Here is a 24,222-nt window from a genome sequence, read left to right as displayed (position 1 = left end):
TCTTGCAAGTGTGCCACAATCTTGTTCTTCACTAAAAAATCACAATGTGAGACTAGTCGTTTGGGAGCACTCTGGCGGTGCTAATTATGACATCGTTATAACCGGCTTCGTTCCCGCAGTATGAGCCCCTTTATCCGCTAATAAGCATTGTTTCTACCTTTCGTGACTTTGATGCCGTGTACGAGGCAATATAATATGACTGGTCGCATATGCTAGTACGTTTCTGAGCCTAAGTAGATCCTTTGGCATGTAATGGGCGTGTCAAGATGGCGTGCGTTTACGTGCATTGGCGTTTACCTATGCGCGTAGATTGTTGCAGATTTATTTCGTTATTTCTCTGTCCAGAGCGATCGCTTGAACATTGCAGACATCACTCTATAATTGGCACATGGCGTCATTTTCCCAAAAAATGTCTATAATGTTTATTTTTTTCTATGTTTATCCCAGTTGATCTACGCCAGTAGTTCCTCCATAAATTTCATTTCATCTGCGCAAAATTCACCCATTTATTTTAACACATTTGCCTCAAATGCTAGTGTAAATGCAAAAAAATGACTGTTACGAAGTCTCTCATTGGGCAAGTCTAACAATATTATGGCTGCTTTTTTTTATGGTTATCTCAACTCAGTTTTACAACGCATTAAGTTCTTACACAACATGCATATCATTTTTTCAGCTCCGTATCGAAATTAAGCTGTCTTTGAAAATAGGTTGAAATGACCTAGCATGTACTGGAAGCAGTACGGACGCTGACACGATAAATATCTTTTAATCCTCCAAAGATGCAGGCGGTGCTTCAACATCAGTCACAAAGTTCACTATCAACGTTCTTCCGCTCTTCCCGGGATAAATGCGGTTACATTGACAAAGGACAATATCGGAAGATCATTTACCAAAACGATATATATCGGGGACAGCTACGGAATAATACACTTCCTGCCTTCGCGCTGCGTCACAGAGCTGTCCACATTTCTAACGCCCCTTCTCCTGTAACAGGTTATGGTTGCAATCAGTTACAACAAGACAAATATAACTAAATGAAATGCGCACATCTTCTGTAACCACGTGCATCTTTAGAGGATTGAAAGATATCATTCGTGTCAGCGTCCATACTGCTTCCAGTGCCTCCTCGATGCTTTTGCTCCACTGGGGTACCCAGTGTTGATTCAACAGCGAGAATTTACGACAGATTCATGCTCCCATATTATACTATCTTTCATATTGGCTGACATCTGTCGAGGAGACACCCGTATCACCTGCGACATTTGCTTAAAAATAACTAAGTAATGCCATAGAAGACAAGACCGCTTTGAACTATATGAGCGACTACAGCATTACTGGAGATTTGTTGAAAGTGATGAATCAAAGGGCACACAGTGTACAGCAACGACTACTCAGGAGGCAGTCGTTATATGCATGGCAACCCTTGACCGCAACCTGGGCAAATACTAGCGTTAGCATCTAACACAGCATAAATGATTCCCACTCAACTGTTATCGCACCTTCCCCGCAATTTCCATACCGCAACTTTCTGGAACAGTTCCTCGTTCCAGTTCCTGACCGCGTCGCGAAATGCTGTGCGGACTGGAGAAATGTACACTCACTTAGAATAAGACTACGAGCCTAAAAACCAACTACCCCACTGATTCAGCGATTCTAACTGTGAACTCTGCTGCCATAACGTGACAAACTATATATTCTTTCCATCAAAATGTGTTAGATTTTCTAGATGGATGCGACGAAGCCCAGCGAGGTCAACTGCGAAGTGCACGCAGGGTGCTCGACAAGTTGCTTTGTTTAAGATGTACAGGGTCGACCACATCTAAGGTGAACACCTCATTAGTATTCAAGCCGGTAAAACTACAGCATTTATTCTACTTCATCAGTGAAATGTTCGTTATACGATGTGTAATCATAGTGTCGATAAACACATTAATAATTTTTAGAATTATGTACTGAACATCAGCTTCTATGATGTATTGAATACTAATGAGGTGTTCACCTTAGATGTGGTCGAGCCTGTACGTTGGGCTTCACTACTGCGTTCGGCGAGAATACAGTTGTAGGAAAAATTACGCCCGTTCCTGCGCCGTAAGAAATTCTAACCACGCTCCTCCGCAAGATGACCCATAAGTAAACACCACTCTACAATACAGTCAACTAAAGTACTTTAACTGATATTTTTGATAACGTAGTATGGTAACTGTCTAGTATGGTGTTTCATTGCCGTTCTTTCACATTGTATTGCGTCTATAATTTTTAGTTGTCCTTGCGGTGGTACCCAAGGATCTGCTGCTCGCCAAAAATAAATAAATTCAATAATGCATAATTAATTATTTCACTGGGTGCTTCTGAACATTTGCCGCTGTCTCACTGAGCAGCATGCGCAATGATGTCATGTCTGCCGCTTCTGCTGATTCTGACAATCTGAACCTCATTCTTGTGTCTAAAATGAAATGTTATTAGTGCAGAGGCTGTTGCGTTACATCGTCTAGAAAATAGCAATAAAGTTAGACCAATATGGCGATGCGAGATAGGTGGTTCCTGACCATCGGCAATAATTTATACTATTGCAGGCCACACGCCTTATTTTTTTTCAATGTCACATTGTAGGAAGTGCGTTCTTTGGCGTCTTGAAGTGAAGATAATGCCGAAACAAAAATATTTTCCGATTGTGGCAAATGCTTTGGCACGGGTACGGAAAACTTGTTGCAGCGTATCTAAGGCTCGGTTTGTTTATATTTATTTTTTGCGGAGTGCTACCTCCTTATGTAGATGGCAACGTGGTTGTACGCAGCGCTTTTGTGGTCACTGCATGGAACAAACTGAACCGACGTTCTCTCCACTCAAAGTTGTCTAGCACGTTTCAAGCCGCCCTTTGGGCTTCTTCGACGACGATATCTAGAGAGTTCCCACCAAGAGACAAAAATAAAACTCATGTTCTCGACCGAAGTGTGTGCGATGGCAACACATTCATTTAGTTACCTTAGCATAGTTACCTTAGCATAGGCATAAATAGCTGGACAGCTTTTTTCAAATGTAGAATGCTTGCTCTTGTATATAATGTATCCTGTTTTCTCTTTGTTTCTTCCAGGCCAGGATCACTACGAAATGCACCAATGGGACAATAAAGTTGGAGAGGGAGCAGCACAGTGCAATAACCAATACATGACTTTACTTGCCGCAAGAACATCATACAATGTTTATTCAGAAAGCTGCAAGTCAGACGCCCAAAGCAAATGATGTGAAAACGTTCCCGAAGATGAGACTCCTGAGCAAAAAAAAAAAATAATAATTGTAATCTTCAACGTATATTTTGTAGAATGCATCAGTAAAACGGAGAATGCCGTAAAATCAAAAACACGTCTCTTTACATATTTTTACATTAACTCAAAGGCTCCAGTGAAGGGGTTTTAAATGAGGGGTGGGCGATTACAGGTGTGTTAAATGCTATACAATTTCTCTATAGTTGACATTTAAGTCGGTGCTACTGGAGTAGAGCACAACATCACGAATTCGCAATTAAGTAACTGTGCTGAATACTCTAGAACAACTGCTCGCAGTCCCTCCAAGCACACTGCTTACACCAATCCAGCCCATACAGAAGTATTTAACCCAGAATAATAGAAATAACTAGAAGGGAACATCATAGCAGAAAATTAAAGCCAGGGAAAGTCGACCTTACACGTGACCATGTCACGGTAAGAATTAGTCTCATCCGCCGCCGCGCTAACAAGCTGAGCGCTCGAACAGCAGCGCGCGATCAACTTAAGCACTAGCACATTGCAACGAAGACGGTAACTGAATGCGTTGCAGTTGTGATAAACGCCATAAGTTGCACAAGCATATCGCGAGAAAATGTGCACGTGCACAGAGCAGCTGGTAAACTACACGAACGAGCGCACGCAGAATAAAACTAGGGTGCTTCGATCACGCCCATCGCTCCATTCAGGATGGGGACATTTTAGAGCGCAGCTCTTAGGCTCCCGTTCCTGGGTTGAGCATTGACGTCCCTCGGCGTAACCGCGCGAACGCGCTCATGCCACTGCTCGCGCGTTACTCGTCGTCTTCTTCCACAGCTGGCTCTGATGCCGCTCATCATGCCAGCGTTCCCATACTGTCCTCTCGCGCTCGTGCCACTGCTCGCGCATGCGTCGTCTTCTTCCATAGCTGGCTCTGATGGCGCTCATCATACCAGCGTTCATATGCTGCCTACTCGAAGGCCTTGCTGAGCATGACAGAACGGCACGGCCATCTTCAGGCGGCCGCCGAGCGAAGTGTTATGCGGTGGCCCCCGGCCGGATCGTAGTCAAACCAGACTACCCAGCCCGTCGGCGTTACCTGCACGAGTTAGTCCGATTATGTGACAGATACATACAGCACAGACTCTTGCGAGCAATTATATGACCTCAAGGTTTCTGCCGTCGCGTCGCCGTCGCCGTCGCGTCGCCGTTTCCGTATGACTGAATGAATGAATCGTCGCCGCCCGCGACGCTGTATTGCGGAAAGGGCGAGGACGGCTCTTCAGGGGAGTGACGCACGCGACAACGCGCGTCCGCCGTGCTCGCTAGGTTCTTTACGCCTCATCATATATTTAGAGCAAAGCCTTCTTCCGAGGCGAAGAGCCTGGGGAGGGGGAGGGGGAGGAGGGAGGCCTTTAGCTGGGCCCAGGCCTATTTATTCAGAGGCTCCGAACAGTTCACCAACCGCAGGCATTGGCGAACGCGGGCAAACCGACGCTCGACAACAGTTTGTGCGTTGCGGTATGTGCATTCAAAGTTTATACACTGTAAAGCTAATATCATACCCGATCGCTCTCTCCAAATTGCTAACAATGAGCTTCGCCTTTCAGGTGAAATGCGACAACTTTTCTAGAGAAAGTATTTGTATGTGCAGACTCATCTGCGCTGTTTAACTAACAGTAAAGGAAGACGTTATTTACCCTTGCGTATGGATGAAAGCCTGTGCTACATTTGCCAAATAGTTGCACGGCAATATATATCGAAGGAATAGGGCACTACTCATGTACAAAATCTCTAACAAAATCTGAATATTGTATTTCAAAAAAAAAAGAAAACATAGGAACGTGACATTGCCAGAACTCGATCGAATAAACTTGGCTTGAAGTTTATCGCTTTATAAAATATAAATTGATGACACGCAATTTATATCCACTTTACTAGATTGCAATGGCTCATGAATGTTTACAGCGAAGCTGTATTATTATTATTATTATTTGATTTGAAAACATATACACAGAAAAGAGAAAGCGAGAAGCAAGGCTGGCAACTGCCACCAGAAGGGGCACAGCGCCTGCCTACTCTTCGGAAAGGACGAGAGAAACATAGAAGGAAAGATAGGAAGGAGGGGAGGAAGGAGGAAAGGAAGAGCGAGATGACAAATCTCAAAGAATAAAGTAAAACATACAGTAGGGCCCGTCCCTGCAGGTCATGCTACTAAAGAATGTAAAATCATAGCACAAATCATAGCGAAGCTGTATATGCCTAGGCGAAACACTCCTGGTCCGACAACAGAAACCCTCCGGCGGATATAAAGCTATCGAAAACCTATCGAAAACAAGCGTCTCTTTCACTTTGCAAGTACTAAATCTGGCATGGAAAGGTACGAATATATGACTCACAAGACTCATTGGTCATGACATCAATAACATCATATGCACGTCAGTTACGTCACGATTAACAATAATAAAATCACATGTGGCAACTATCCGCATTGGATATGCGGCTATGAGCCAGGGACAAGTAAGAAAGGAAGGTAGGAAAGAGGAAGGAAGGACGGAAGAAAGAAAGAAAGAAAGAAAGAAAGAAAGAAAGAACGAAATCACTTGTGGCTCAGACCCGCATTGGATATGTGGATATGAGCCGTCGAGAGCAGGAGCGGGAGACATCTCGTCAGCGTCACGCCAACGCCTCGCCGAAGAATCGGGACCGCGGCTGCCGAGCGCAAGCGGCATTGTCGGGCCGATCCGGCGGCTCATGCGGTCGAGCCAAAAACATAACCAATAACTGACGAAGACTAATGAACCGTCGGGATTAACCCAGTGATAAACACCAGGGCCGCATATTTCATCTTCGCTGGTTTACCATCTGTACGGGGAGAATGGGCGGTGGAATATTTCTAGCGAGAAATATAGCTACATTGGCCTATTCTCGCCGTTTCGCTGTGGCCGGTGGGCGCACCGCGAGATGAGCCGTTGCCTAACAAGCGCCGGCGTTGCATCGGCGTTGCCGGTGTTGCATCGCCGGAGGAGCCGGCGTTGCATCGTATATATAAATAGAAGGAGCGGCTCGGTGGGATTTGTCAGCAGATATCAAAAGTGAGTCGGAGAGACTGAAAGAAGCCAGGCTTCGTCGTCGAAACGGAATCCAAGAGAAGGCAGCGAACCGAGGAGATGGGGGAAGAACGAGCCGCACGCCTCGAGAAGCGTTCTAAGTACAAAGCGGCCAGTCGAGTGCATTCAGATGAGGATGGTTCGTCGTCTAGTTCAGCATCTCGTGCCTGGTCCGCGGATCAACGACGGAATTAAACCAGGAGGAGGCAACGAGCTGCGGGGACAGAAGAAGAACGTGCTCGGCGTATCGAAGAGAGACGGCAGAGTTATGCAGCTCAAAGAGCGGCGCGCCGAGCCACCGATACAACGCAGTTGGAGGACGTGAACCGTACCTCTCGCTAGGAACACCCAGGTATAACTGAGTTGAGCCACATTTTTTAACAGCGGGGCTGTTTAAGCCGGCAGTAATGTGTGCTGCCTTCCATTGCGTTGTCTAGCAACCACTTGGCGGAGCTTCGCGCGCTATGCTCGGGAGAGAGAAAGAGGAAGTGAGAGCAAGAGAGAAACAAATTGTAGCAGCACTAACGAGTCAACGCGCAAAGGTGCTGCCGACGCCATCCGCGCTTCTCCGTTTCCCCGCATTAGCGCCGAACGCTCGCGGTGTCTGTGACTGCAGCCGGCACCTCTGGCGGCGCCTCGGCCGAGCTCCCACCAGCTGTGCGCATGCGCCGTGACGTCATGTCGGCGTGTCGTCTGCTGCGTGCCGCCCGCACTGCATAGCTTTCGCTCCACTTCCCATACGTGTGTTCGGACTGCAAGTGCTTAACGAGGCGTTCGCCGATGCCATGGACCACTAGGAAATGCTTATACACTTCGTATAACTTTATATCACTTAGCATTACTTTGTATAACTTAGCATCACTTCGTATTGCGAGGACCATGTAGGAACCGATCAGCTCCGCTGTGTCTTTAGCCTTGCGCCACTAGTGCAAGCTATCCCGATTTTGGTTATTCACAACGAACGTCTCTCAGGCAACTAAAATAAAGGTAGGTGGAGGTTTCAGAATAAACCATAAAAATATTCAAATGGAAGCGGTAGGCCCGCCCTTAGCTTTTGTCGACGTATACCGGCTGCCGGCGTACGTATGTACAGTCTGTTTCACACTTACAGAAAAACTCGGAGCACCTTGCAATGCGCTCCGAGTTTTCCCCTAAGTGTGAAACAGACTGTACATGATGCAGCGCTGCTAACATCACCGCAACCATACTACGGTGGCTAGATGGGTAGGTGTGCCGTCCGCCGGGCGTGAAGAGTAGTTCAGCGCTTCTCCGCATCATGACGAGAAAATTGGCGCTGCGGTCGTTTTGTAGTGGAACTTCGGCGCACTTATCCGTGTAATTAAACTGGAAGCTGTCTTCAAGTGACATCAGATACAGTTACGAATTATATCAATGCATGTCAGTTATTTGAATGGCGAAAGTATCGTATTTGAGTCGTCCGTCGGCTGCCTCTTCCCGGGATTGAGAGGCAAAATATATTGCTTTGTTGACAATTCTAAAGATCTTTCACGTAAGACTATTAATAAAGACACTAATTGTGAGTCAAAGTAATAGCTTTGCGGAAGTTCTAAAGGCGAGAGAGACAAAAATTCATATTTCGGAACAGCACATATTCAGGAGCCCTAGAGCGGCGTGTGGCGGCGTCACTCGCGCACTAAGTGTGCTTTCTCGAGACGGCGTCGGAGGATTTTTTTTAATGAACGTAGAACGCCGTCGAATAAATATTAAGATTCAAACAACCAGAGTTTCTTGTGTAATTTCTTTGCACTGTTGTATGTCATTGCACGAGGTAGGTATACGAGTTCAATAAAACACTATGTCAGGAGTAGACTAGCTGTCGTTTATAGAATGCAAAAAAATACTTATGCCTCTTGATCATCATATACGTATATTTTAATGTATTACTCATACTTCTAGCACAAAACGCACCAACAACACTAAAAAAAAGCTATTAAAGCAAACAAGGTTTAGACAGTACAGCACTGCATCGTTGCGGTCCCAAGACATGTTGCAATTTCACGTGCTTTTTCTTTTCCCGTGTGCGTCCAGAAGTCAAGTTCCTGCTCTTTACAAGAAAGCGAAGGCACGTTATCGAATAAAATTTAATAAGTTTGCTTGTAAGCTGAAATTTGTGTTGCTTGCAGCCGACCATTCCTTGAGGCTTCAACTGCCGTCACTCTTTGTATTTGCTGTCGTTCTTGCCAGCACATCTTCAAGCTTCCCACTTGCTTTAATCCCTTGAAACGGGACTGTTTTGTCAACGTTCATCCTGAGTACGCTCATTTCCTCAAGTGTGTGCAAACTCTTGTTCATTCCCACTGTTCCTTGAACACAGACACTATCGAGAATTTCGCTGCCACAAAACTCTACAAGGACAACCTTTACTATGGTGATGATGTGGCCATCCTTTGAGCAAACTGAAAACGCCACAATTTCTGGGCTATCATTCTCTGAATGCAGCGTCCATGAACTGATTGGTAAAGTGCAGGCCGTCACATCAATGTTTTCTTGTGTGGTTACAACAGGCGGATCACAACAAGCACTGCTTTCATCGGCAAATGATTCAGTGGAAATCTGTCGAAATTCAGGCGCACTTTCTTTTTTTGGCGTATTTTACCGGCCGACATCCCGTCGAAGTCTTGCTTCTTCCCTTCGCGTGAATGGTCTTTGATAGGTAAGCAGGCGCGCCGGCCACTATTGATGGAACAGCTTCGCTTAGTCGCGGATATGCCCTCGGAATCTGTAGAACCTCCTGCCCGCCTATCACATGAGTGTAGTGACGCTCAACGAACTGGTCCTCAAAGTGGCGTTCGCACATTACCGAATGTGGTGGAAGTTCTTTGTCAGCGCGGTGAAGTGCACACTTTCGTTTTTTGAACAGTTCTGGGTCACGCGGCGTTGCAAAAAGCGATCTTCTGCCCTGGACTCGCATGCTGGTAGCTGGACTTACAATAGGGAGCAAAGCACGTTGTGTCCCTCCTGGTTTTTTTCGGCGTAGCGACATTGTAACTCGGTCCTGGATACTGAGGAGCTTGACACTGACGAGTGTTATCCACGGTATTCATTCCACTGCCTAAACATTGAGTTAAATGATAAAATAACGGTGCAATATCACGGCTGCGAGTGCAGCTCAGCGTGCCATCTACCACATAGTCTACGACCTAATGACCATTTTTGAGGTTGGCTGATTAAAACAAGAAACATCACACGTTTATAGTGTCTTTCAGCGTATATTTTCCACTTTATTTCAAGATTTAGTTAAAGACAACAAAGTAATTCAAATCTTACAGGCCCGCAATAACAGTAGTCTAAGTAGCAGACGACACGTGTTTCGCGACAGACCTCCGACCGCAGCGCCACTCCTGCTGTCATGACGCGGAGAAGCAGTGAACTACGCCGGTCGGCCCACCTACCAATCTAGCCACCGTAACCATACGGGAAAATAAAGGGCACAGTGTTTGCCACAGTGACAACCAGACAGAATACGCTCAACGGTGTGAGAGAAATCAAAATGGGGCTGAGCTGGCCGGTACAATATTTTGTGACAATTCTGTGCCATCGAGTCATGTGTAAGTATCCCTTCATGAGGCGACTATGCGCTCACTGTGGAAGACACAACCGCAAGGCGATGGTATGTACAACGCGTTACTCTACGTGGTGCGGAATGGTTGGCCACAACCAGACTTGTACCTAACAAGTTAAATGTGAACAATTACGTGTGTAGTGAAGAAGAGGAAGAAGTGCTCTTGCGTCTGTCGCTGTGCGCACCATCAGCGTTCATGGACTGCCTCGATTGCGTGAGACGTCTAATAAATCGTCATATCACATTTGGTGGAAGGTGCTGCAATCCCCGACCTCACCCTGGAACTTCGCAGCCGAACGTTGCCGCCTGCTTCAGCCGCTACCATACTCGAGCCTACCGACAATCCGCCTGCAGCTTCCGCTGCGCCCATCATTTGCGGCGCCGTCCAGCGGCAGCGGGACCCCCCCCCCCCCCCGTCTTCAGCGGAGCCGGTGAGACTGATGCGGAAGAATGGCTCTCTACCTATGAGCGCGTCAGTGATCACAACAAGTGGGTTGACCCGACGAAGTTACGTTCCATCATCTTCTATCTTGCTGACGTTGCGAACCTCTGGTTCCACAATCGTGAGCTGGAACTCCAAACCTGGTCCATTTTCAAGGCAGCATTCACGGAAGTCTTCGGCCGCCCTGCCTTACGTAAGCTCCGTGCTGAACAGCGTCTACGCCAGCGCGCTCAACAGTCCGGCGAGACGTACACCAGCTACACAGAGGATGTCGTGGATATTTGCGCCCGCGTCGATTCCACCATGAGTGAAGAGGACAAGGTGAAGCACATGCTCAAGGGCATCGAGGAAAACGCATTTCAAATGCTCTCGCGCGAAACCCTTCATCTGTCGCATCTGTCGTCACTCTTTGCCAGAGCTTCGATGAGCTGCGTCGCCAGAGGGTCCTTGCGCGCAGCGCTGTTGCACCCGGCCACTCTCTCTCGGGCCTCACGCTTCCCTCCAACTCCTCGCCAGAATCCTCACTCTCCGTTCAGATTAAGGATTTTATTCGTGAGGAGGTGGCGTGCCAACTGTCTATGCTGCCTCTCAGCGATCGACCCCTACAGCCTGACACATCTCTGGCTGCCCCCATTAGGAGAGCCATTCGCGAGGAACTTGCCGGCTCGCTACCTTTGGCTCAACCATGTCCTCCCGTGGCGGCACCTCTGACCTATGCCGCAGTCGCAGCGCGACCTGCGCCGCCGACATTCGCATTTCCTGCGACAGTGCGACCTCAAGCAGTGCCTACTCCCGTGTCGCCTCCTATTCCGCCTCGAAGTCAAGTTCGGAACCATTGGCGCACACGCGACAACCGACCCATATGTTTCGCTTGCGGTTTCGCCGGCCATGTCGCGCGCTTCTGCCATCGTCGTATGCCACCTACTAACCATGCTGCCTCAACGCCTGGGTATGGATATTCCCACGATGCTACCGGCCATTTCATGCATCCCGATCCAGAGTATCTGCCGTCTTCTCGACGCCCATTCGGCAACCATCGTTCTCCGTCACCACATCGTCGCTCGCTTTCCCCCTTACGTCGTCGCCAGTCACCTAGCGAGGGAAACTAGTTGCTGCAGTTCTGCAGGCACGAACTGCCAGCTTCACGACTTCTACAAGGCCTGCACAGTCGCCACGCAATTTACTGGACGTTTTGGTCGAAGGAACCGCCACAATTGCGCTTATTGATACTGGGGCTGAAGTTTCTGTTATGGACGAAAAGCTTTGTCGTAAGCTCCGCAAAGTCCCCACGCCGTTGTCTGGTTTGCACTGCGTACCACGAGTGCGCAGCATATAGCACCGCTTGCTCAATGTGCCGCAAGAGTGCTCATTGCCGACGTTGCTTATGTTGTTGAATTTTTCGTGCTTCCTTCATGTTCACATGACATTATTCTCGGCTGGGACTTCTTGTCTCACCATCGTGCCATCATCGACTGTGCTCGGGCCGAAGTGGCGCTTTTCCCGCTTTCCGAAGCCCCGCTGCCTGACCTTTCTGGAAGTAAAGCCGCCAAGCTCACCGTTGTCTCCGATACGAACATACCACCCGAAATGTCGGTTCTTGTGCCCGTATGTTGCTCCGCCGCGCCAGACGCTACGGTACTTTTTACACCATCGCCTATTTTTCTACGTCGCAAGGCTCTACCTCTACCGTTTGCCGTCCTCAACACTGTATCTGGATTATCCACTATGCTTGTGTGTAACCCGCTTCAATCCCCTGTGACCTTACTGCGTGGAGAATCCCTTGGTCGTGTTCAGCCCCTTGACCCGCTTCACATTCTCGATACTTCCGACGACACGGCCTGTTATGAGCTCGACGCCCTCACTTCTCCATTGCTGTGCGCATCATCATCATCATCATTGTCGTCGTCGTCGTCGTCAGACGTTCTTGAATCTGCCTTGGACGCCGATCTGCCACCTCCGTACCGCCAGCAAGTCCTCGCGCTTATTCAGAATTTTCGCTCGTCGTTTCATTGCGACCAACCATCCCTGGGACGTACGGCGACCGTCACTCACAGCATCCACTCTGGTTCCCATCCACCATTACGCCAGCGGCCATACCGCTTGTCGGCAGCCGAGCGACAGATAATTACCGAGCAAGTCGACGATATGCTGCATCGTGCGTCATTCGGCCTTCCCAGAGTCCTTGGGTGTCTCCTGTAGTATTAGTACGCAAGAAGGACGGCTCAATACGCTTCTGTGTGGATTATCGTCGGCTCAATAAGATAACTCGTAAAGATGTCTATCCGCTGCCTCGGATAGATGACGCCCTCGACTCCCTACAAGGCGCGGAGTAATTCTCATCTTTGGATCTTCGCTCCGGCTATTGGCAAGTGCCGATGGCTGAAGATGACTGTGAGAAGACCGCTTTCGTCAAGCCCGACGGCTTGTATGAATTTACCGTAATGCCATTCGGGCTCTGCAACGCGCCCGCTACTTTCGAGCGTATGATGGACACTATCCTTCGTAACTACAAGTGGAAAACATGTGTATGCTACCTTGATGATATTGTGGTGTTTTCGCCCGATTTCCCGACGCACCTCGTTCGCTTGCGTGAGATCCTGACGTGTCTCACCTCTGCCGGCCTCCAGCTCAACATCAAAAAGTGCCGTTTTGCTGCCCGCAAGTTCACAATATTGGGACACGTTGTTTCGAAGGATGGTGTACTTCATGACCTAGCCAAGCTTCGCGTGGTCGCAGAGTTTCCGATGCCCACTACTCTTAAGGCTCTCCGCAGCTTTATAGGGCTCTGCTCTTACTTTCGGCGTTTTGTGCGCAATTTTGCCACTATTATCGCACCACTGACCAATTTGCTTACAGCTAGCAGCGGCATCTCCGCGTGGTCAAGTTCGTGGGACGACGCCTTCAAGCAACTACGCCGTATACTTACTTCGCCGCCGATACTTCGACATTACGATCCGACAGCGCCCACAGAGCTACACACGGACGCCAGTGGCATCGGACTTGGTGCAGCCCTAGCGCAACGGAAAGACGGCTACGACGAGTACGTCGTCGCATATGCGAGTCGCACTTTAAAGAAGGCAGAAGCCAACTACTCTGTCACAGAGAAAGAGTGCTTGGCAATTATTTGGGCTCTTGTCAAATTTCGTCCATACCTATATGGTCGCCCTTTTGATATTGTTACCGACCACCACGCCCTTTGCTGGCTGTCCTCGTTGAAAGATCCGTCAGGTCGCCTCGGCCGCTAGGCACTTCGCTTACAAGAATATAACATCCGCGTTGTCTACCGATCGGGCAGAAAGCACTCTGACGCCGATGCGCTTTCCCGATCACCGCTACCTTCCGATGTGGCTTCAGTGTCAACGCCCTTCGCATCCATGTCGACGATCAACGTCGCTGATATGCCGGCCGAGCAACGTATGGATACCCTGCTTTCAACTATGCTGAATTTCCTCCACGATCCATCCGTCACACCCTCTTCTCGAACATTTCGTCGCCAAGCCGCTCACTTTGCTGTCCACGACAACGTCCTTTACCGCAGAAATTATTTGCCTGATGGTCGCAAATGGCTGCTTGTGATACCACGACACATGCGTACTGACATACTGCGCTTATTTCAATGCCGCTCCTCATAATGGTCACGCCGGCGTTCTGAAAACGTACACTCGGCTGAGGCAGCGTTTCTACTGGCACGGCATGTATGACTTCGTGCGCCAGTACGTACGCGCTAGCACGGCGTGCCAAAGGCGTAAAATTCAACAGCGCCCTCCTGGCGAGTTACAGCCGCTCCCCTGCCCGGCCCGGCCCGGCCGTTTGATCGCGTCGGCATAGACCTATACGGCCCACTTCCCTGCAGTTCCTCGGGTAACCGATGGATAATTGTAGGCGTCGACCACTTGACGCGCTACGCCGAGACTGCCGCACTTCCGGCGGCTTCTGCGCGTGACGTTGCCTTCTTCATCCTGCGGAACTTCGTTCTTCGACATGGAGCACCACGCGAACTGCTCAGCGACCGGGGGCGTGTGTTCCTGTCCGAAGTAATACAAGCCCTTCTCGCTGCATGCAGCATCCTTCACCGCAAGTCTACCGCCTACCACCCGCAAACGAACGGCTTGACAGAGAGGTTCAACCGCACACTCGGTGACATGTTGACTATGTACGTTGCCTCGGACCACAGTAACTGGGACACTGTTTTGCCGTTCGCAACGTATGCCTATAATACCGCCACACAAGCTACCACTGGCTTTTCGCCATTCTTTCTGTTATATGGCTGCGAGCCCTCGTGTACAATGGACACCCTGCTCCCATACCGACCCGACGCTTCTGAATGCACTCCAGTGTCTGAAGCCGCCAAATACGCAGAGGACTGTAGGCAGCTCGCCCGTACCCTTACGACCGCCGCCCAAGGTCGCCAAAAGCTGCGGCATGACAGTAACGTGCCTACACTACATTTTCCGACTGGTTCCCTTGTTTGGTTGTGGATCCCACCTCAAAGCCCTGGCCTTTCAACCAAACTTCTTGCACGCTATGATGGTCCCTACCGCGTCATCGACCGTACCTCGGCTGTCATCTACGTTGTCGAGCCTGTGACGCCATCACACGACCTTAGACATCGCGGACGTGACACGGTTCATGTCGGCCGACTTAAGCCATACTATGACCCCCGGATCCTACCTACGCCGTAGGTCGCCAGTATGGCTCATCTTCTCTCCCGGGGGCCATTTTAGCGAAGAGGAAGAAGTGCTCTTGCGTCTGTCGCTGTGCGCACCATCAGCGTTCGTGGACTGCCTCGATTGCGTGAGACGTCTAATAAATTGTCATATCACATGTGTAATTAGGTGCGGTTCTTATTTTGTAATTTAAATATTATTTTGTTTACTCGGTGACGCTCATATTAATTCAATTATTTCTTTCATAGCCAATTACAGTAACCAGTTACATTTTTGACAAAACACGCGACAACATGCAACGGAGCTTTCAGAAGTTAAACTTGACGGAACTACAATGTAGGGTAGCAGTGTTCGTAATAAAGCTGAATAGGAGGCATAGAAAAAAAAGGTATAGTACAAGCGTACGCTGCAACCTCCAGTAGTGATGATGAAGAAATAGAAATGTTTTATGAAGATGTTCAATCAGCAATGAGCAAGGTGCAAACTCAGTACACTGTAGTCATGGGAGACGTCAGTGCAAAAGTGGGGAAAAACGAAGGCTGGGGAACAAGCAATTGGTAACTACGGCATCGATTCTTGGAACCCTAGAGGAAAGTTGTTAGTAGAATTCGCTTAAAGGAATGGGCTACAAATAATGGATGTCTTCTTCAGTGAGCGCAGTGACAGGAAATATACCTGAAAAAGCGCTAAGTCGGTATAACGTAAAACTGTCCCAAACTGTTTCAAATGCGTAAACGTTTCTATGGTTACCCAACGAGAAAACTGTCCGAGCGTCCGTTCGTCCTCCACGTAAGACGTTCGCTTTCAAGATAGAGCCAGCTGTGGGAAAAGACGACGACGAACGCGCGAGCAGTGGCACGAGCGCATCTCTATGACCACGTCACGTGTGCAATCAGGCACGCACTAGGCACACCTTTAGTAAGCCAGAACTGCGGAGTAGCCGTGGCTTTGGATCGGAACGTCATCATCGCACCTGGCGCCACCTCCTGCAGTTTGCTTGCCTCAGCTGTTGACGTTGCGCCGCCTTACGCAGTATTTCGTGTCACCGCAGCGCTGTAGATTTTACCATAATGGTGCCAAGACTACCGCAGCCGCTGAGCACTGCCAGGATTGCCAGCAGTGTGGAGTTTGAGCACTGAACACCACGTCGTTACTACGAAGTGTTAACAAATTGCTCAAATAACTCCCTGAGGAGATACTACGTATTTCTTTATTCCACATGCGCCGTAGCCCCTCCATAATTGGCCCAAATTTCTCATGACGCGTCCATTTTGCCTGTCTGTCAAGCGACGTCAGGAAACATAAAAAACCGACCCTTCGAAGTGCCGTTTACGCACTAATTATGCCTAATTATGCCGAAGAAACCCGGCAATATCGCGGAATAACCGGCGACTGACCCGTTCAGCATGGGATCGAAAATGGCTGCCTTTGTGATAGCGTAGGCGGCGGCGGCTCGTCAGCTCGGGCGTGGGATGAGGGACCCCGTGGACGCGTTCTACATGCCAGACGACATATTTCGAAGGGCACGTTCGCCTGAAGAAGGAAAGTGGGTGGTTGCTGTGCAACGAAGTGGCGGAGCAACTCGGAGGCGTGAAAGCAACAGCGGTATTGGTGGAGGGACAAGTGTTGTGCGCGTTGCGTTTCTTCGCCACGGGCAGTTTTCAACGCTCGGTGGGAAACGATGAGACGATTGTCGTGACCCAGCCTGCGGTCAGCAAGTGCCTACGTAACGTGGCGGAGGCAGTCATCCACGCCGAGGCCCGCAACAAGTGGGTCCACTGTCCGAGGCCGTCGGAGGAAAAGGCAGCCGTGAAAAAAAGCATTTCTTCAACGCGACACCATTCCCGGTGTCATCGGATGCGTGGACGGCAGCCTTATCAGCATCATCGCACCGAAGGGCGAGAAGAAGGCGGCGTTAATGTCAAAGGCTACTATGTCTTCAATACTATGTTCGTAAGTATCTTCATTTTTCTCTAATTTGCCCGTCATAGTAACATGTGGCTGATGCTGTGCATACTTTCGTCAGATCTCTGACACAGCCATGCGGATTCTCGCCATGGACGCTTTGTGACCGGGGCCAGACAACGACGCCTACGTCTGAAGGACAATGTGATTGCGTCATTCGTTCCAGAAGGAAGGGAGTCACCTTGCCAAAGCCGGCGAGCCCCTCCTCCGTGAGCAGAGGGCACAATTGATACAGTTGCCTGTAAGCATGCAGTAAAATGTGCTCCCACCATAATACAATGTCGAAGCCCGGGCCGTTTATGTTGTAGTAGCTTGTTAAGTATAGGTCACATAGGCGGGACTGTTAAAATTTTTGAAAGAGTATCTGCGCGAAACAAAGTGAACACGCCTGTGCTGTACTTCAATCTAATTTTTATCATGTATGTACAGTTTGAAACACAGCGCATGTGTCTTGCTACATTCATGTTTACACTGATATTCGTTCAAGAATGCAGACCACATTTCGCCCGTGCAGCTAACTTGCTGGATGCTACAAACTGGAATATTACTGCGTACTATATATTGTTAGCTGTGCTGATCACAGCAGCGTCAGGTTTTCAGCCAGTACATTCTTTTATTACAGCCTCTCTATAACAGGTGTATGTTACATGACCCATGATTCACTCACTCAACCATATGCAGATGATTTAACACCATTTTAATGACCATGCAGGTGACAACGGCTACCGCCTGGAACCATGGCGCCTTACTCCGCTCCCAGGCTATCCTGCCACTTACATTGCAGAAGGTGGGTACAACACTGTACGCTCTGCCATGTAGTCCGTAGTGGATTGCTTGCACTGGGTTTCTGAAGAGCCGCTTACGCGGCCTTAAGCGGTACCGTGCCCTCCACTATGAACCGGACCGTGCAGTCAACATTGTTGCAGCATGTGCAGTGTTGCAGAATTTGTGTCTTGATCAAGGTGACAGCCTTTTTGATGATGTGAGTGATGGCAGCAGCAACAGCAGCAGTCACGATAACATGGTGACTCCCTCCCACAGGGAGTTTCCTGAGTGAGGCCAGCACGCATAATGTATATAAAATGCTGTACTGCCAGGGGCAATGTTATTAGATTATTCGATACTACTCGGCAGCAGCACCAGCACTACCTTCGAAGGGAACGAAGCTGGCTGCACCGGTAGCAGCACCGAAAGCAGCAATAAACACGTGCCTGCAGTGCCAGGCACATACGCCTAATAGAGAGAAGGAACCAACTTGATGAAGTGTCGGCAATTAGTGGATAGCCTCATCTTTTTTTATCGAATCTGCTAAATTATGAACAGTGCTTTCACATAGGCTGCGCCAATGAGCTGTCATTAGTGAACATGATTGTATAATTCCACTGTGACACTACATGAGAGCTTTTCATTTAGTAGCTGTGGCTAGAACAGCTTGTGCTCATTAGCATAATGTCGTGGCCACTTCTCTTGCCACCAGTAGATTGCCGGTTGCATTGCTGTTGCTGCTGTTCCTACTGTCATCGTGATGCATAACGCTACTGTCATCACCGACACTGTCACCGCCATCTGTACTGTGCATGGGAAGATATTGGTCTTCATCTCCTCGCTTCCTGTTTGGGCTGCGGCAAAGCACACTTTTCGCTCCGCCATATGTACTGTTCTCGCGCACCTTGTAGGCCCTGCACAGTTTTGCCACACAGCCACCGCACAGTTCCTCTTCAAAAGGCCAAGTCATGCTGAAAGCGATCGCCTGGCATGTCAAGCACATTATTCTCCCTTGGAAGAGCGTTCGTTTCTAAATAGTAAAAATGGAGAAATAGGAATTGTACGTTTCCTTGTAAATGTTCATTTAAACTACCAGTAACATTGTTGAAATTCATTTATTCATGTCCGCAGTGTAAACAAAAATAACACATCTTCAGTGCCATCTTTAAGACATTCATTGCGGTGCACAGCTGTAAATACACAGGGCATGATTTCATGGTGACAAAATACCAGTATGATATCCACTACATGAAATCCAATACACTGTATATGGGCTTTTGGCACGTATTAAATCCCAGAAACACCTGACGTGTGTCTAATGATGTTTTTAAGGTCATGCACAACCATTCAGCTTCACCCAGCAACTTCACAGCACAAAATATGTAAGTCTTGCCTGCTATGCATTCAACATATTTGTAGCATGAAACAGAATTTCTTTTCAATGACTACTGCCACAATAAAACCACCAGTAAAAAACAGCTAGCAGGCACATGCTTTTAAAGAATTACACAAGTGAGAAAAACATAGAACTTCGATGATAATTCATATAAGAATGGCTACAATAGCAGCCTGGCCGTGAATGTCATAAAATAGTGGCCACATCGATGGCAACGTTAAGTATAACACAAACTGTGCTCAGCAACAATGTGGACTACATTGTATGGACTTGATTGTATTGCTGTCGCCAGGCAAGGACTCGTGAACTATCACAATAACTATCAGAAGTAACAGGCACTTGCTGTTAAAAGAAATTTCTAATATGGCCACTTGTGGCTTCCATAAGTACAAAATATTTGAAATTGCAAACATGGCATACATATAGCATGAAAATCCTAACAGGCGATTTCAATACAAGTTATCACCGCATTCTAGACAAATGCATCAACAGCAGATGTGTGTGAAACACTGTCCTGGTTAAAATAAGAACGATCACATAGTGTACATTTTCTTTGAAAACCAGTACATACTGAAATATCGCAGGAGCAGCAAAATGAAAGCACACACCTAACCAAAATGGTGAAAAATTATACATGCAGTTTGTACTATCTCACTGGGCGAAACTTGCACGACAAGTAAAACTACACTTGAAAAAATTACTTGTAAAAGGTTACGAGTTAGCAACACACATTTTTCAACCTTTTGTGTTGCCGTAGGCCAAGTAATCAGATTGTGTCCCCATGTTTCCCCTGTTTGCGGAAATCACTCATGTCATTCTTTAGTGCGACCTACAAAAAAACTGCCATGTGTGCTCGTGGTTCAAGCGACATCTTGGCACTGTCAATTTTCGCTGCCACGGTCATGCATGACCTGCACATCATTTCACAAGGCTGGCTAGCACTTGTCACAACTGCTTGTGAGGACTCATGAGCACCACTACCAAATGCCGCAGCGTCAATTTGAACAGAAAGATAGGCTACACTTGTAGCCTGGTTGCACTAAAGGATGATATGAAAAAAATAAAAAAGCCGGCAGATCCCACACCCTGTGGGACTCGATGTTATGTAACAAAATGACCATGAGAGAACCAAGACGTAGGCGGCTGTTTCATGACCTACATAACACGCATGTCATGACATTCATGTCATAACCTATCAATAATGTTCGTCATACGCTTTTGTAATACTATGCCAATTTTCATACCGACCAAGTTAACGGAACGACCATGAGAGCACCAAGACGTAGGTAGCTCTTTCGTGAACTACATGACACACATGTCATGATATCCATGTCATGACCTATCATTTCTGTTCGTCATGCACTCTTGTCATACTATGCCAGTTTTCATACCTACCAAGTTAAAAAACGACCACGAGAGCACCAAGACCTAGGCAGCTGTATCGTGATTTATATGACCCACAAGTCATGACATTCATGTTATTTATTTATTTATTTATTTAGACATATTGCAATCACCTTTCGGTGATTTTAGCGGGGTGAGGGCACATAATTATATAAAAAGAAAAATGGCGAATACATTAACATTTACTACATACAGATTATACAATAGAAACGATATATACAAGCTATCATAGGCACAGAAATATCAATAAAAGTAAAAAGGTTGCAAGGTTTACGTTATGTGGGTTCCGTTTGAGAGGTTTTTTTTTTTTTCACCGGAAAGTAATGACGTAATGACAATAGGAAGCAAGACGGTACAGTTCACTTCAACATAATTGAATTAGTAAGTTCATGTTCTAATTGCGAGGAAAACAATGACAATGAGGGTTCTGAAACAATTGCATTAGTTAGCTAATTCCAGTCGACTATGGTGCGAGGAAAGAATGAGCACTTAAATCGGTTATTTCGTTTGCGAAAAGGCGTCATAGTAAGGTCGTGTTTCTGCCTAGTAGGGTAGCCAGAAGAAAAAAAACAAATTATCAGCTGTGTTAATTTTATAATTGCCATTAACCCACTGATATAAGAACTTAAGCCCTCAACAACGGTATCTTACCGACAAGAGAGAAAGTTCCGTAGCTGAAGATCCGTAGCTAAAAGGCCCGTAGCTGAAGTCCTTGAAAAGTGTTGTATATAAAAATCGACGCTCTTCTTTCACTTTTTCTAGTTTGGTAATAGTACATTTAGTAAAAGGGTCCCATGTGATCGCGGAATAATATAACATCGGTAAGACAAATTATTTGTACGTTAAAAGGCGGACAAATAGAGGGAAAGCTTCAGAGCATGCCGAAGAAAAAAAGTTTATATTTTCCAGTTGTTCTGACATGTGTTATGTGCTTGTTCCAGCTCAGATCATGATCATTTGAGATATAAAGTCCCTGCTTCTTATAATTAGATAGTTCAGAAATAAACATATTTTTAACGTTGTAGCTAAAATTCAAAGGAATTTACTTATGAGTAATCTTCATAAGGACATTTTATCAAATTTAATAACCAGTGGCGATTCATCGCACCAGGAGGAGGCTATTTTATGAAATGCCTGATTCAACAGCAATTGATCGGATGTACTATCAACTTGAGAGTATAAAATACAATCATATATAAAGCTTGACCTTGACAGGAATTTGTGCCACGATATCATTAATGAACAAAAGAAACAACTAAGGACCACGTACTGAGCCTTGGGGAACACCACAATCAACCTTCATATGTGTTCAACAAGAATCGCGAAAAGAAATTAATTCTTCTCTTTATTAGGTATGAAGAAAGCCAGCCCACCAACATTTTGTTGTTAAACACCTTTTCTAATTTGAAGAGTAATTTTTTTGCGCGAAACCCAATCAAAGGATTTGGAGAAATCCATAAAAATAGCATCTATCTATTGGCCATGGTTAATATATTTTGCAAAATGCTGTACCGTTTCAGTGAGCTATGTGCAGGTTGAGAATCCTCTTTTGAATCTGTATGATATACAGTTAGGAAGTTGTATTCATCAAGAAATGCAAGGATATGATTGTGTATTATATGTTCCATTACTTTGTAAGAGGTCGAAGTTAATGAAACTGATCTATAGTTCGCAAAGTGGTTTATGTTTTGTTTTTCATGTATTGGCCTAATTCTGGCTGTTACCCAATCGTGTGGTAGCTCACCTTCACGTAATTATTTACGAAAGTTAACGCAAAAATACTCAGAGGCCCATTCTGAATATCTTTTTGAAAAGGGATTAGCGATGCCATCAGGCCCACGCGATTTTTTCGTATTAAGTTTTAAAAACCTGTTTAATATGCCACTCTCTGAGATAGCGAAATTTGACATAGGGGTAAGGAGACACTGAGAGTTAGCAAAGTACCATTGTCTCTTGTGTAACCAGTGTTCATTAAGAAGGTTCGCATTGAACTCAGGATCACTGATCACTCTAACATTATCATCAAAGATTTCGCATTCACTGGAATTTGCGGTAATTGTTCTCCAAAACTTCTCTGGTGATATGAAATTGGGTAATGCCTCACCAATGTATAACGTCGTTTATCTGAAGTCACCTGCATTTTTATTTGAGATGTTAATTATGAATTTTTTTCTTGATATGTCGAATCACTAGAACAAGTCTTTTTCTTTTTTAATGTTTTTACCTGCCTTTTCAATTTCAAGGTCTCCCTAGATATCCACGGGTTCTGAGTTCTAGGTTTCGTAAATGTAGCTGGTACAAAACGGGCGATGCCTTTATTAACAATGCCCTTAAACTTATTCCACAGAATGGTCACACTATCAGTGCTATCAGCAAGATCATCAAAGTGAAAAGAAAGCATATGAAGTATTGATTCATCTTGAGCTTTACAAAAGTGGCGAAAAGTAGAGTTTGGGTTTTTCATTGACAGAAACGTTTGATGGGGTTAAAAGAACAGCGAAGTGATCGGAAATACCGGGGACCACGTCGCAAAAACATTTAAGAGCAATATTTTCAGAAATAAAGAAAATATCTAGAATTGATTTGGAACTGCGCTAGCTTCTTGTAGAACTGAACTTGTAGAACTGAACTCCGACACCAGCTACCTTCACTTTTGAACCGGTTACAACAAAAAAAATGGTGTTGAAATTGCAAACATAACATGGCAAGAGCTTCGTGACTTGTTCTTGTAATTACAGTCAATGTAGCCGCATGACTAGAAGAGGAGGAGTGTTAGCGGAGAAGAAGAAGAAGAGAACGCTTCTTGCTCGTCGAAGGCTCGCCCTGAGGCCTGTTCAATAAACACCGTTTGTCGCGCGTCGTGACAGTTTTTGGTGGAAGGTGCTGGGTACTTGAAGTAACGACGGACCCGGAGCCATTTATTCTTCGCCGGAGTCGTCGCCTCGCCGGACTTCCCCCTGCGCCTGTTAACATGACCAACGAAGGAGACGCTCGGGGACCGATACCTGCCGCTCCGGGATCAATGCCTGCTGGTACGTGGCGCTACTACCGAAAACCTCGGGTTTTCGCCGGGAGAGCAGGTGAAGATGTAGAAGAATGGCTCAGACATTACCAACGGGTAAGCAAGTCCAACGACTGGAACACCACCGACCAACTAACCAACATTGTCTTCGCTCTCACTGACACTGCCCTGATGTGGTTTGAGAACCACGAAGAATTATTAACAACGTGGGAACGTTTCGTTCATGACCTAAAGGAATGCTTTGGCGACTCGGACGCAAAAAAGAAACGCACGGAGCACACCCTGGCACAGAGAGCACAGCTACCAGGGGAGACTTGCACTGCCTACATCGAAGAGATCTTGAAATTTTGCAAGCAAGCCAACGCAAGAATGTCCGAGGAAGACAAGGTCGGACACCTGCTCAAGGGCATAGCAGAGGATGCGTACAATTTTCTGATCGGCAAGGACAGTCTCGCTTCAGTGTCTGATGTCATGAAGCACTGCCGTACGTTCGAGGCGCTGAAGATGCGCCGAATAACGCCAAAGTTTGGCCGATTGGCCAATGTTACCACTGTGGCCAGCATCGATATGAGCTCTTCATTTGACTTGGCGTCGACCATACGACAGATCGTCCGCGAAGAGCTGGA

General features: G+C 47.0%; 1 protein-coding gene across 1 annotated transcript in view; it reads left to right on the top strand.

Moving 5' to 3' along the window:
• LOC119448274 (uncharacterized) overlaps window positions 1-3,281 on the top strand; it is a 40,132-nt gene extending 36,851 nt beyond the window's left edge. Inside the window, exon 5 of the mRNA XM_049666062.1 lies at window positions 3,095-3,281. Coding sequence (XP_049522019.1) covers window positions 3,095-3,243 — 149 coding nt within the window. The 3' untranslated portion in view covers window positions 3,244-3,281. The remainder of the gene's footprint in view (window positions 1-3,094) is intronic.
• Window positions 3,282-24,222: the final 20,941 nt, after the last annotated feature.

The sequence above is a fragment of the Dermacentor silvarum genome, chromosome 4 (genome assembly GCF_013339745.2).
Source record: "Dermacentor silvarum isolate Dsil-2018 chromosome 4, BIME_Dsil_1.4, whole genome shotgun sequence".
Taxonomy (NCBI): domain Eukaryota; kingdom Metazoa; phylum Arthropoda; class Arachnida; order Ixodida; family Ixodidae; genus Dermacentor; species Dermacentor silvarum.
This window is presented reverse-complemented; position numbering and strand designations above follow the sequence as displayed.